At 37.5% G+C, this 14,092-nt stretch overlaps 2 protein-coding genes across 2 annotated transcripts in view; one reads left to right on the forward strand and one right to left on the reverse strand.

Annotated features, from left to right (window-relative positions):
- Positions 1 to 12,023, reverse strand: part of TYR (tyrosinase) — a 113,340-nt gene extending 101,317 nt beyond the window's left edge. The window contains exons 1-2 of the mRNA XM_069564781.1: positions 11,186 to 12,023; positions 1,382 to 1,598 (exon numbers count right to left, since the gene is read on the reverse strand). Coding sequence (XP_069420882.1) covers positions 1,382 to 1,598; positions 11,186 to 12,004 — 1,036 coding nt within the window. The 5' untranslated portion in view covers positions 12,005 to 12,023. The remainder of the gene's footprint in view (positions 1 to 1,381; positions 1,599 to 11,185) is intronic.
- The window catches only part of GRM5 (glutamate metabotropic receptor 5), a 786,169-nt gene continuing 772,474 nt past the window's right edge, over positions 398 to 14,092 (forward strand). Inside the window, exons 1-3 of the mRNA XM_069564782.1 lie at positions 398 to 584; positions 707 to 787; positions 1,114 to 1,175. The gene's annotated coding sequence lies outside the window, so the exon portion shown is untranslated. The remainder of the gene's footprint in view (positions 585 to 706; positions 788 to 1,113; positions 1,176 to 14,092) is intronic.

The following is a 14,092-nucleotide window of genomic DNA, read 5'->3' on the forward strand; positions in this document are numbered from 1 at the left end:
TATTCAGCCTTCAAGAAATGTTCAACTCACTCAGGGTCATCAGAGTGCAATAGAAAGGACTCTTGGATTTTGGCACTTGGCAAATCTAGGAACATATTTAGCTCTGCCACTTATCAAATGGATGGTAGCCAAAGTACTTAATATCTCTAATCTTGTTTCCTCTCTTTAAATGGGAAATAACAATGCTACTTCCTCGGAGGATGGTTGTAAGAATTGAGACAGAGCGCTACACAGAATCTTTGGCATGGTGCCTTGCACATGGTGATTTACTGGAAAACATTAATTACTAACACTATTTAAGGAAAATAAACAAAATTTTTATTTTAATAGCTGCACCATGTTCTCTTTAGGGTGATACTCTCCTTATTTAAATTCTTCTGGGAAAAAGCAAGGCTCTAAGGTGTTCGGGATTAAAAGAATACAGGAAAATGAAAGAGGCAATGAAACTATTCTGCGTAGCTCAGCAACAGAAGTTAGAGGACACAGCAGAAACCACAGTGTCGAGAATCAAGCATAAAGTTAAGGAGGTTTAGGAGGAAATAGGAAAAGAGAAAGTTTCATCTGCATGACAAGGTGCCAAAGAGGTAAAATATCCAGTGGTAAATTTTGAGTATCTGCCTTACCACGAATTGGCAGCCTGTGACTTCCTGGAACTCAAATTAAATCTGTAACTTGAGTGAATGTTCCTGTTTTCCTTTGTTTGTAGGTTTGTTTCCACAGTGAAAATTGAGGTGGCAGAGATGCGTTCTCAAGACTGAGATGGCGCCGAGCCGAGAAGGATGAGCAGGTACTTAAGGGAAGGTGCAACCAAGGTTGAGAGCTTTGCAGGAGAAGTAAGTAGGCCTTAGAAGAGGCTGTAAAAGGGGATCTCTGATAAAGCACAGAAAACTTGAGGGATAACAGGATGGGACCTTAACCTGACCTCTGGATTTTATCCTTATTACAGTTAAGAACATGGACTTGTCTCAAAGCAGCTTGTGTTCAGAATATTTTAAACTAGATAAAAATACTAAAAGGTAGAAAAATGTGATAGGTCCACAGTCCTCTATCTATGATTCCAAAATACAAAAATTCTAACAATGTGTTGTTTCGTTTGGCATCCATATATTTTAGTGGTGAAACCGGACTTTATTCTCCAGTCGGCTGCCTGTTGTTCCTGTTTCCTGCCACAGTAGGTACAGTCATATAATTTGCTGAAGATTTATTCATGTTTTGGAATATGTGTGCCACCCACGTTCTGCTAGAGTGATTGGTTATATTTATATTATCATATTCTCAAACACTTCTGGGCCCAGGGTTTTGGATAAGAGTTTATAAACATAAACTCAGAAAAACAGAAAATTTAAATGAGTGAAAAAAAAAAAAAAGATAAAGTGTTTACCTTCCAGGGTATTTCTAAAGCTGAAGTTGGCAGCTTTATCCATGGAACCTGATTCATACTGGGTCAAACTCAGGCAAAACTCCACATCAGCCGAGGAGGGGAGCCTCGGGGTCCTGGCTTTGTCGTGGTTTCCAGGATTGCGCAGTAATGGTCCCTCAGACGTCCCGTTGCATAAAGCCTGACGACTGTTGTACTCCTCCAGTCTGCTGCAGATGATCTGCACAGAACGCCTTTGTGTTAAATGAGTGTTGTAAAAGGGGGAAGGTAGGGAGGTTGGGATTCCTTATTTGGATGTTGGGTGTTTGGATGTCTAATCAGCAGGAGATTCATGTCTTAAATTGCTGAAGGAAGCAGCTTTCTGACGCTTGCAGAGTAGCTGTAACCCACGAAAGTTACAGCTCAGACCGCAGTTCTAGTCTTGCCACTTAAGACTAGGAGGAAATAGGAAAAGAAAATGATTTTCTACCACTTAAGAAAATGAATTCCATAGATCTCATTGAACAAATAATAATAATTACTTCATATAATTGTTGTCAGATATTTGTTAGGAAAATTAATTTGACAAACATTTGCTAAACATCCATTGTGTAACTTCACTGGGCATATGCCTGTGAAGCTAGCCATGGCCCAGAGTTCAGGTCTGTACCCTCTTCTTTTAATTCTGTCTCTATCTGCCTCCTTGGCTATAATAACCAGTTTCATGGCTTACATGCCACTGCATGATAAGAACTTTCTGATTGCTATCTCAAGTTCAAAAGCTCTCTTCTGAGCTCTAATCCTATATATCCATCTCTGACTTCATATTTCAGTGTTACCTCACAAGCATTTAAAATGTAGTATTTAAAAAAAAATGTGTTCCTTCCTAATAGCTAATAAGGGGAAAAATCTGAAATAAGATATATATGCACGTATAACTGAATCCCTTAGGGGTACACCTGAAACTAGCACAGCCTTGTAAATCGGCTATGTTATTATTGTTGAGTTGCTAAGCTGTGTTTGAGTCTTTTGACCCCATGGACTTTAGCCCACCAGGCTCCTCTGTCCATGGGATTTCCCACCAAAGGATACTGGAGTGGGTTGTCATTTCCTTCTCCAGGGGATCTTCCTGACCCAGGGATTAAACCTGTGTCTCCTGCACTGGCAAGTGTGTTCTTTACCACCGAGCCACTTTACTATAAAAATTAAATTTAAAAAGAAGTTAAAAAATGAAAAAAACCTTGAAATTAAAACAAGGTTAAAAAATTGTCTCCCTATACTTCCAGTCACATCAACTATCCTGAAACTTAAACCAGAAGTCCATAAATCTTCATTTTGTAACCAAAGACTGTTATCATCTGTATTTTGTTCCCCTTTATTTTTCACATTGAAATCATCAGCCAAACTTGTCAATTCTACCTCCAGAATACATCTTGAATCTCTATTTGTTTACAAATTCTATGATCCAACTGAGGAAGTCGGACTGGCTACTCTTCTCTGTGCCTCACCTGCGCTTCTCCATCCATGCCTTCATTTCTGCCTAAGCACATCCATTCCTTACAGTTTATCTGATATTCTACTTAGTCTTCAAGGTTAAACCAATATTTTGAAAAAAAAAAAAATTAAAAAGTCAACTGTGACTTAAAAAGTAATTCAGAATTGTCTGACTCTAAAATCTGAAGAAGTTAGAGATCCTTCGCCAAATTATTTTGCTTACAATTTCGTTTGTATGTGAAAGTCACTCAGTCATCTCTGACTGTTTGTGACCCCATGGGCTGCAGCCTGCCAGGCTCCTCTGTCCGTGGAATTCCCCAGGCCAGAGTACTGGGGTGGGTAGCTATTCCTTTCTCCAGGGTATCTTCCCAACCCAGGGATTGAATCCAGGTCTCCAACATTGCAGGAGGATTCTTTACTGTCTGAGCCACCAGGAAAGCCCAAAAATACTGGAGTGGGCAGCCTATCCCTTCTCCAAGGGATCTTCCTGACCTAGGAATCGAACCGAGGTCTCCTGCATTACAGGTGGATTCTTTACCAGCTGAGTTACCTCACTTACATGCTGGCAGAAGAATAAACTATGATCAAAATATTTGATAAGTCAAAAGGAGTTCTTCCAATAAATACAACATAAAAATGCTAAGTGATTAAAAATATCACATTATAATTTAATTAGCAGATTTTTTTTTCTCAGTGGTATGTAAGTTAATTCCTCAACTGAAAATCATCGATGCCTTAAGTTCCATGAGGGCAATTAAACAGGTAGCAAGATAACAAACTTAAATTGAAGCATAAAGTACAGGAGAGCTCACCTTGCCATTTGTGACTATTCACAATAGCACTTAATCCATAAGTGGCCTGTGCCCACTGAGTAAGATAATAGGGTTGTTTGTCAAACTCAAACTTGACTCATTTTAATCTCCCTTGATAGTCAGTAGCACCTCCTTTTTTTAAAAAAGTAATATCTCCATGAAGATAACTTTTTTTTTCATTTTTGTTCATCCCCAGAATCTAGAATAGAGACTCTATAAATATTTGATAGAATAATTTAAAAAAAAAATCAATGGAAGAATCAGTGACTCTTCAACTACCAACATGTGTTGAACACCATTTTTTCCTAGTTCTGTTATTGGTACCAACATTGGCCCTAAAAGATATTTTCAAAAATGTATCATTTGTGTTAAACATATATTGAGTCCTCACTCTCAACAGGAAGGGTATCTTTGTGTATACTTTCTAAAATTCACAAATGATCTTGTAGGTTGATATCATTTTATTCCTATTTTAATGATAAGGAACCTGAGTGTGGAAGAGTGTAAAAGGCTGGTAGGATCTAAAGCCCTGTATCATGATTAATTTATGGCAACAGGCAAGGTACATCAAACAATATTTTTAAAGTCAGTCTTCTTGCTTAGCTGTTTATATCACTGTTAAGAATAATCAAGGCAATCCTATCAGTGTCCTACTCCAGTGAGTTGGCAATCTATAAGAACGTAAAATCAAGTTATGTTGTGCTCAGTCACTTCAGTCATGTCCAACTCTGCAATGTCATGGACTATAGCCCACCAGGCTCCTCTGTCCATTCTCCAGGCAAGAATATTGGGGTGGGTTGCCATGCCCTCCCCCAGGGAATCTTTCTGACCTAGGGATCACACCTACATCTTATGTCTCCTGCATTGGCAGGCAGGTTCTTTACCACAAATACCATCAAGTAAAACCACCATCAAATAGAACTGAATGAGCCTTGCTCCCCAGGAATGGGTGCTGCTATGTTACACAACAGACACTTAGAGAAGCTTTTAATTTCCAGTCACAAAGATATCACTTATTAATTCAAGGGTTGTGTGTTAGAAAAAAAATTAGGTTCCAGATTCACATTGGTGTGGGCTTCAATTCTGGTTCAGCGACTTATTAGCAATGTGTCGATGAATATATTATTTAGGCTTGCTAAGTCTCAATTTCTTCAAATGTAATATGATATAATAAATATAATGTTAATATATATCATATTTACATGTGTTTATTTTTAAAATATACTTAAACACATTATTTATATTTAAATATGCATTAAATATATATAACAGACTAGTTTAAAATTGGGAAAGGAGTACATCAAGGCTGTATATTGTCATCTTGCTTATTTAACTTGTATCAGAGTATATCATGTGAAAAATCAATAACCTCAGATATACAAACGATACCACCCTTATGGCAGAAAGTGAACTAAAGAGCTTCTTGATAAAGGTGAAAGAAGAGAGTGAAAAAGCTTACTTAAAAGTCAACATTCAGAAAACTAAGATCATGGCATCCAGTCCCATCACTTCACAGCAAAACAGTGGAAACAGTGACAGACTTTATTTTCTTGGGCTCTAAAATCACTGCAGATGGTGACTGCAGCCATGATGTTAAAAGACACTTGCTCCTTGGCAGAAAAGCTCTGACAAATCTAGACAGCATATTGAAAAGCAGAAACATTACTTTGCTTTGGGGGATACTGAAGGACAGGGAAGCCTGATGTATGGAGTCCATGGGATAGCAAATAGTCAGATACAACTTAGGGATGGAACAACAGTTTTTGCATTAAACGTAATATATTGGATCCCTTTATAGTGTTAATTAACTACCCATCGCAGCATGTATATAGATGGAAGCATTTTCATTCCTGTTTGAAAAATAAATCATACCCAGATATTTTTAAAAGATCTAAAAAATCCTACTGCCTAGAAGACTCCTGCAGTAGACTCAGTTAAATTAGAGGTTTGAATGAAGCTAATTTGCTTAAATCACAACTGCCAAGAGATTAAATGTTCACATGGCTAAATGTATTAGTAACAATGAGTAAATCTACCCCAGTTCCAGAAATAATTTGAAATAAATCTTAAATTATTGTTCTTACATTTGATATAGAAGGGGAGGCAGGGTAGGAGAAAGCATTAGCATTAGCTATCATCATGGAGATTGCAATTAGATATGGTTTCCAAAGTGAGCAAATTACATAAACTCCTACTATCAAGGTTTTTCATCTGTAAATGGGGACTGTAACAACTTTTTATGAAGGATCAAATAATTTTACCTATGTAAAGCACTTAGTATATAATGCCAAGTAGAGACTGTTTAATAATGACAGCTATTATATTATTGCATACAAGACTATTAGGCAGGCCACCAAATTGTTAACCCTGACTCTATCACACAAGATGAATAATCATTATTATAATAGCTATCATCAATATATCATATGAGGATATATTGTGATAATAATTCCATACTTAAAATTCAAAGAATATGTCAGATACTAAACTAGTCATTTTACATTAACAGTTTTCATTGAATCCCTTCAGAATAATGCTTTAAAATATATTATTCTAATTTTCAGGGGGAAAAGTTCTCACATAATTAAGTAACTTCTCTAGTAGCTAAGTGAGTTACAAAAGTCATGTTTTTATGGCTCAAAAGACTATCCCTTTCCACTTCATTAATTTGCTTTCCATTCAGCTTAGTATTTTCATTAGTACAGAAAGCACACATATATCTTAATTGCACCCCATTTTTTTCTGTTGAGAAAAGAAGCCAAAAGTCAAAGATTACAAATAACTTGTCCAATATCATCAGATAATTGGCAGAGGTAGAATCTGGTGACAAAAGTCTTCTGATGAGGAATTTGTTTTTTTTTTCTGTTTCAACAAAGGTGACTTATATAATGTAGAGAAAAATCAAGTGTCCCAAGTCAAATGAAAAAGAAGAAGAAGAAATGGATGTATTAATGGAGAAGGTGAGCTTAGTGTTCTCTTAACTTTAAAGAAATAGCAGGGAAAAAAAGCCCAGTTATTAAAAGCTTTAGAAGCAAAAATTCTATTATGGCATTAGAGGTTTATCTAAAAGAATGTAAAACATATGACATTCCACAGAATCTTTTTCATAAAGAAAAAAGAGAAGCTGTTATTTCACCTAACTGTTGCCATGGTTACCTAAAACCCATGACTCTCTGCTGAATTGTAACTTTTTTCTTCCTACTGTTTGCTTCCATGTGATGTGCTTTTCACCTGATGAGTGAATTCCCTGGCCATACTTCACTCATGTCCATCATCTTGGAAATGATTTTTTCTCTTTATTTTGATCCATCATAACAGCTATTCTTGAAATACCTTTTCTTCTTACAGCTAGCTCATCTGCTGCTTGCATAACATTGGATCTAATTGTGTTGAGCATAGTTCGCCGCCACCCCCCCCCCCCAACAACCTCCAAAATCAGGGAACTGCTTTAATTCAGGAGCACTTTAAACATGCTTCTAGTTTAAAAGCTTTTGGAATTAAACAAACCAAATAAATAAATAAATAAGTGAACAAATATACAAAGGAGATATGAATACTGAAAATAAGCTTTCTATAAAAGGTAACATTTAGTAATTAAGTAATGCTTTTTAATGTGTTACTTTATTTAATAATAAAACTTGTCAGTAAATATTATTAGTCTCACTTAAAACTCAGATTGGGTTATAACATGCTTGATCTTCTCTATGTGTGCTTTCTTTCTTTGCACACACACAAACACATACACACACCTAGAGAAAGCTACCAAAAATGTTTTATTCTAGGTTATAAATTGCTGCTTATTTTTGGCATCATTGTTTTCTTGGCCTTGGTTATCCAGTAGTTAAGGTTATGGTTATGGTTTAACGTTCTAGAAATCTAGCTATGTCTATACAGAGTCTAGTTTTACATGTGTTAGCACTGGAGCTAATGTTTCTATGGTTTTCAATTTTGTTCAATTTAGCATATACTGATAAAGCCCATTCTATGTATAGATTATGTTCCTGGGTTCTGTGGATATAAAGATAAATTATAAATGGTTTCTACATTGGAACAGCTGGCAGTCTATTAGATAAAGACAGGTCTGAAAACCTGAAGAATTATAGGTACTATGTTATAAAATCTGTACAAAGTGTAATAATACACAAGAGGGAAGGTCAATTCTACTTGAATAAGGGCTGTGAATAAACACCTAATGGAATATTTTCACTATAACGTGAATGAAAAGGACTACTTCAGAATATCTGCTGCAGTCGTCTGTGCAAGTGACTTTGAGAGTTAAAGTGACTACAAGTTAGAATTTACATCCGTGAATTAGTGGCTCGTTTGATCCTTTCTCAGCCTAAATGGCCCTTTATAAATAGGAACCTGCATGGTCGACTTGAAATAGCACTGGAGTCGGAAGCACTGGTGTTTTTTGCCTTCAGCTGTGTCACCTTAGGCAAATTATTGTACCTTTGGGGGCCTCACTATGTTTTACAAAATGTAGGTCCAACACTACAGACTAACGGCAGTCTCTCAGCTAAGAGTTAATAAATTCTATGAACTTCTGAAAACTCCATTTTTTGTGTGTGATAGTTGAAAGATATTTCAAGGATATTTCAAAGATATTTGAAATCAAGGAAAAGAAGAAGGCTTTTTTTTTTTTTTTACCAAAGGGGCTGAGTATAACTACTTAGGAAAATATTAATGAATTCACCAAGTGTGGAAGCTATTTAGTCTCACCATCTCACACAGTCTAGTTTTTTTATTTGAGTGTTCAATTCAGGCAAAAGCATTTCAATCAGTGATATGTTTATTATAGAACCTAAGTTTGTAAAGTGAAAGAGATACCAAAACAATTTCCATATTAATTAAATCAGTCATTCTTAGGGCTGGCTCTGCATTAGAATTACAGTAGAAGGTTTTAAAAATACAGGTGCTTGAACTTCACAGTGGACCTCCTGAATATGATTTTCTGGCAGAAGGTAGATGGTGGAGCACATAAAAAGTTTTAAGTTCTTAAGTGAGTGATTTAGAAGATACTGAGAACTGCTGCGTTGTTGCTGTTGTTCAGCTGCAGAGTCACGTCCCACTCTTTGCGACCCCATGGGCTGTAGCATGCAGGCTTCCCTGTCCTTCCCCATCTCTCGGAGTTAGGTCAGTTGCATTGATTTAATTGCATTAAATCGATATAAATAACTGATCTTCATTTTTAAAGGACTTTAACCAGAAATGTGCAAAGGAATGGAAATAGCCAGCTAGAACTGAGTTTGACTGTAACCACACATAGCAACACTGCTCACAGCAGGTGGACATAAATGTTCACTCTTTTCACCTTCCTTACTTAAATTATTGTTTGCTGACTTTTCTTCAGTGGTCTTTGTCCTCTGTATTTCCTAATTTTATTTTTAACACCAGTTACTCCACAGTGGTTTAATCATAGAATGATGTTAAATCTAATGCTGCAACTATTTTAACCCAGTGTTTACATACTAGACACAAATAAAATTATTTAGAAGTAAAGTTGAATACAATCGTAAAGAAAAAAGAGAAAAATTCCACTCAATAATCAATAAATGAATCGAAAAAGTTAACATAATTTGCTACTTCTCATGTAATTAAGTGGCTTCCCAGATGGCTCAGTGGTAAAGAATCTGCCAGCCAGTACAGGAGATGCAGGAGGCATGGGTTCAGTCCCTAGGTCAGGATGATCTCTTGAAGGAGGAAATGACAACCCACGCCAGTATTTTTGCCTCAAAAATTTCATGGACAGAGGATGCTGGCAAGCTACAGTCCATGGGGTCACAGAGAGTTGTGCACAACAGAGCACACACACACACACATACACACACACGTAATTAAATATCAATTAGTATTTGTCTATGAAGCTTCAGTGTGGATGTTGTAAAGTTTTGGTAATTTAGATAATCCACCGGTTTTTCTAGCTCAAGAAAAGCTGTACAGTTAGGGAAAGCATTATAACTAACTGAAAAATCCCATGTTCAAGCTTAACAGTATTTTAAGCAGTAACAGAGGAGGTGAGAGTTAGATGAGTTTTGCACTATATAGATTAAGGCAGGAGGTCTGAAGGCTTATTGAAATAGATTTTTTTGAAGCACATTTTTCCAGGCTTTCCTGCACAAATACACTCCTTGCTCTTGGTAAACAGCTGACATTAGTGACACCAGATATTACAGTGGCCATTTTCAATGAGTTTCAATAGGTTCATTTGGAAGTTGTAGGAACTTAGTGTGGGGTTTAGGGGTGGGGGGTGGGGGAGGGGGGTGTTTGGGAAGCAGTTCACATTTCAAAATTGCAGAGTTCCAGGTGAGAAGGCAAGATTCTTCCCATCTAATTTAAATATTGAGCTTATTTCCATAAAGCACAGCTAGTCAGAAGTGCTGTGTTAGAAATGGTTGGGACACAGGCAGACAATATTCCTTCTACCTTATAGTTTTAAAATAATAAATAATTAAAAGCATATTTCTTTGGCTACCTTTTGCCCCTAATCCAAAGTGAAAAAATCAGAATAGGAAAAATAGAAATTAAATTTCAAAATAGTGATCTCTTATCCTATACCTCAAAAGTTTACACATGTTTAGGGAAAATGCTTGTTTCTTCTGCGTCCTATTTAAAAAGTGAATCAGGATGGGTCAGATCCTTTGGCTAAAGATATCATCGCAGATATGTCCTTGGAAATATTATAGAGTGGTTATACAACCAGGCTGCCTGAGAACAAATTTTGTCTCTACTACTTACTAGCTTTGATATCCTGTACAAGTTATGTAATATCTCTAAACCTCAGTTTTTTTTTTTTAAATCTTTAACACGGGGAAGGTTAGTAAGATTATTAAATGAATTAATGCACAAAACCACTCAGAACAGGGCCTCACACTTGTTAATCGATCAGTGAATATTAGCTATTTTCATTATTTACCTGTTTAAGCCTGAGTATTCATATTTTTTAAAAGAAGATTTAATCTAAGTAATATTCCCCTAAATTCCTAATGGTAATAATCACTATAGACATTTACTAAATGATGTCTTCCCAGGATCCTCCTTTGAATATTCTTATCAATAGGATTCCTGGGATATTGCCAGAGATTTGTATTTTCAATTTATACACTGAATTTAATTGGGAATAAAATTTCAGAAATACTGACCTAAATCATTTTTTTTACTTAATCATCTAAATACTCATTCATCCATTGGTTCAACAAATACTTCATGAGCTCTTACAATTTGCCTGGCATCGTATTATGTGCTAGGAGATAGAGTGATGAACCAAGTACTTTTTTATTGATTAGATTTTAGGACCCAAGCACAGGATATTGGACAAAGAACCACACAAATCTCTATGGAACTGCAATTGTGAAGTGTGCTATAAAGGAAAATTACAAAGTATGTTGAGAGCTCTTGACAGGGGACATTTTCTAGGCTTGGCAGGAGAAGAACAGATGGGAAAGGAGGTTTCTGAAGACCTGCCAGAAGTGATGGCTAAGGTTCTTTTAAGTTTTGATATTTTATGTCCTGCACACCTTACCTGCCAAGAGGAAAAGAAGGATCCTGGGCTGAGCAGATTAGGGTTTGCAGGGTTGCGACCTCCCATGTACTCATCTGTGCAAACCTCACAGTTTTCTGCATCTCTCCAGTCCCAGTATGGAATCGTGAAGTTCTCATCCCCGGTGAGCTTCTGGATTTCCTGTTCCCACAGCAGCAAAAAGAGTCTATGCCAAGGCAGGAAACCCGGGGCTTCATGAGCAAAATCAATGTCTCTCCAGACTTCAGAGTCCCCAAGCAGCGTGTCCCTTGACACATAATAATGCATCCAGACAAAGAGGTCATAAACACTGACGTCATTAAACAGGGGCGTTGTTCCGTGATTCATTTGGCCATAGGTGCCCGTGGGGATGACGTAGTCTGGGCTGGTGGTATGTTTTGCCAAAGTGAGATAGGCAAGAAATTTGTTCTTCTCTGGGACACTCAAATCAAAGATGTTTCTTCTCACCAGAAGTCGCCTTTCTGTGCAGCGGGGTCCCCGAAATCCAAACTTACAACTTCCGCAATTGAATCCCATGAAGTTGCCAAAGCACTGGCAGGTTCTGTTATAAAAGATGGAGGGCCAAGACTCGCGGTCGTCCACCCCCGTGAAGGGGAACTGAGGTCCCAGTGGTGCCGTGGACAGAATGACGTCCTGGCAGGAGCCCCTGCCCGAGAGCCGGCCACAGGGGCTCCCGTCGCCCGCCCAGGGCGGGCAGCACTCCTTCTCCATCAGGCTCTTGGAGGAGGCACAGGCTCGAGGGAAGTGGCCCGCAGAGGTCCGGAAACTCCATAGCAGGCAGTACAGGGCAGCCAGGAGCATTTTTCCTCCGGTCCTCACACGGTCTGCCTGAGCTGGTTAATGGAGCCACACTCTTCCCTTCCCAGCTCCCCACTCAGTGACTATCACATGTTTTGGCTAAGATCTATATAATACCACTCCCACCTCCAGCATTAAACCCTCTCAGCCTTTATCTAAGCTTTCATCTTCTGAAAACCACATGACTAACTTTTCTCTGGAGTTGGCATATATCCCATCAGTGGGATAGGCCTATGTTAAAGTGAGAAACACTATTCACCATTAACAGTTTAAGTCTTATGGTTAGAATAATACTAATAATACCATCTGATCTACATAAACTCAGTTAATTTACTATATAACTAGTGATATTTCAATTTGAAAATAAGAAGTCATGTCAGGAAAGAGCCTCTTTATTAAGATAAGTCAGGTAGTGTTAGAGATTTTGGATGTAAGATGGTTTGTTTCTGAAAGACCATAAATAATAAATAGGCCAAGGCATTGGTAGGATTTGGCTTTTCAGGAAGAGACGTTTTTCACAGCCTGGAGATTATTTCTTATATCTGAAGCTTATTTATTTTATACAAAGTATCAGAAGATTAAAACTTTTTCTGATACGCTTCCAGATTATCTTGATGCCAGCTGCTGCTTGCTGTCTAATTGCTCATTTTCTGAATATTGCTAAGGATAGATCACTTTGATAGCTGGGTCGTCAACTTTACTTTGGAAACATTGTCTGGTGAACATTTGAAAGAAATCTTCCCAGGTGGCTCAGTGGTAAAGAATCTGTCTGCCAATGCAGGAGAATCAAGAGACATAGGTTCAATCCTTGGCTTGGGAATATCCTCTGGAGGAGGAAATGGCAACCCATTCCAGTATTTTTGCCTGGAAAATCCCATGGACAGAGGAGCTGGTGGGCTATAGTCCATGGGGTCACAAAGAGACAGACATGACTGGGCGATTGAAAACACAGGACACATTAGAAAGGAAACTTTTTTATTGAAGTGTAGGTGGTTGTCAATATTTTATTAGTTTCAGGTATACAACATAGTGATTCAATATTTTAGTGTTATACTAAAGTTATTATAAAATATTGGTTATATTATCAATTGGTTATATTAATATATATACACAATTACATATGTATACACAATATGTATTTCTGCTTATTTATATATAGTATTATATATATAATAGTTTGTACTTTTCTCATTTTATGCTTTCACCACCTTGTTTCACCCATAAGTTCTAGAAATCAGTAATTCATTTGAAGTTTTGTTTGCAATTTGATCTTGCAAAGGAGTTCTCATTGTAGTGAGTGAGTGAATAAGGTCTGATATATTTATTCAACAAATTTTTATTGATCATGCAAATTCTTTCAAGACTTTTTTGTCTCTGTGTGTATAGTGCGCTAGATAAACTGAAATGAGTGGATAGAAATATCATTTTGCCACTACACTAGTTTTTAAATGAGTAGTATAGAAAATCAGAACATCAGACTATTAATGGAGAGACATCTTTGAGAACTGAGGATATAGAAATGATTGAATAGTTTGAAATAATATTGCGTGAGTTTTTCAATAGATGTATCCTCTGAGTCAAGCTTTAAAGGATAGGCATAAGTTGGAAAGACAAATGAGAATGGAGACAATACTTCAGGCAGGGGAAACTGTAGAGAGATGAGAGCTGTATTTTTGACCTGCTGAGTAGGAGCATGAGCTTCATGTATGCACCCACACCATAATGGTTTAAACCTGGGCCCAATCCATGTGCTGTGCTTAGTTCCTCAGTCGTGTCTGACTCTTTGTGACCCCAGGGACTGTAGACCTCCAGGCTCCTCTGTCCATGGGGATTCTCCAAGCAAGAATACTGGAGTGGGTTGCTATGCCCTCCTCCAGGGGATCTTCCCAACCCAGGGAGCGAACCCAGGTCTCCTGCATTGCAGGTGGTGGTCTTTACCATCTGAGGCACCAGGGACCCAATCCATGGAGGGGCTTAAAAACTAAGTGGTTTGAACTAAAGTGAGTTGAAGAGCTAGAAGATAAGAGAGTCAAGTCAAAGTTGTCCCTGTGAGGCGTTTTTTCCCCCTTATCCTGTTTCATACTTAAAGCT

The sequence above is a fragment of the Ovis canadensis genome, chromosome 21 (genome assembly GCF_042477335.2).
Source record: "Ovis canadensis isolate MfBH-ARS-UI-01 breed Bighorn chromosome 21, ARS-UI_OviCan_v2, whole genome shotgun sequence".
Taxonomy (NCBI): domain Eukaryota; kingdom Metazoa; phylum Chordata; class Mammalia; order Artiodactyla; family Bovidae; genus Ovis; species Ovis canadensis.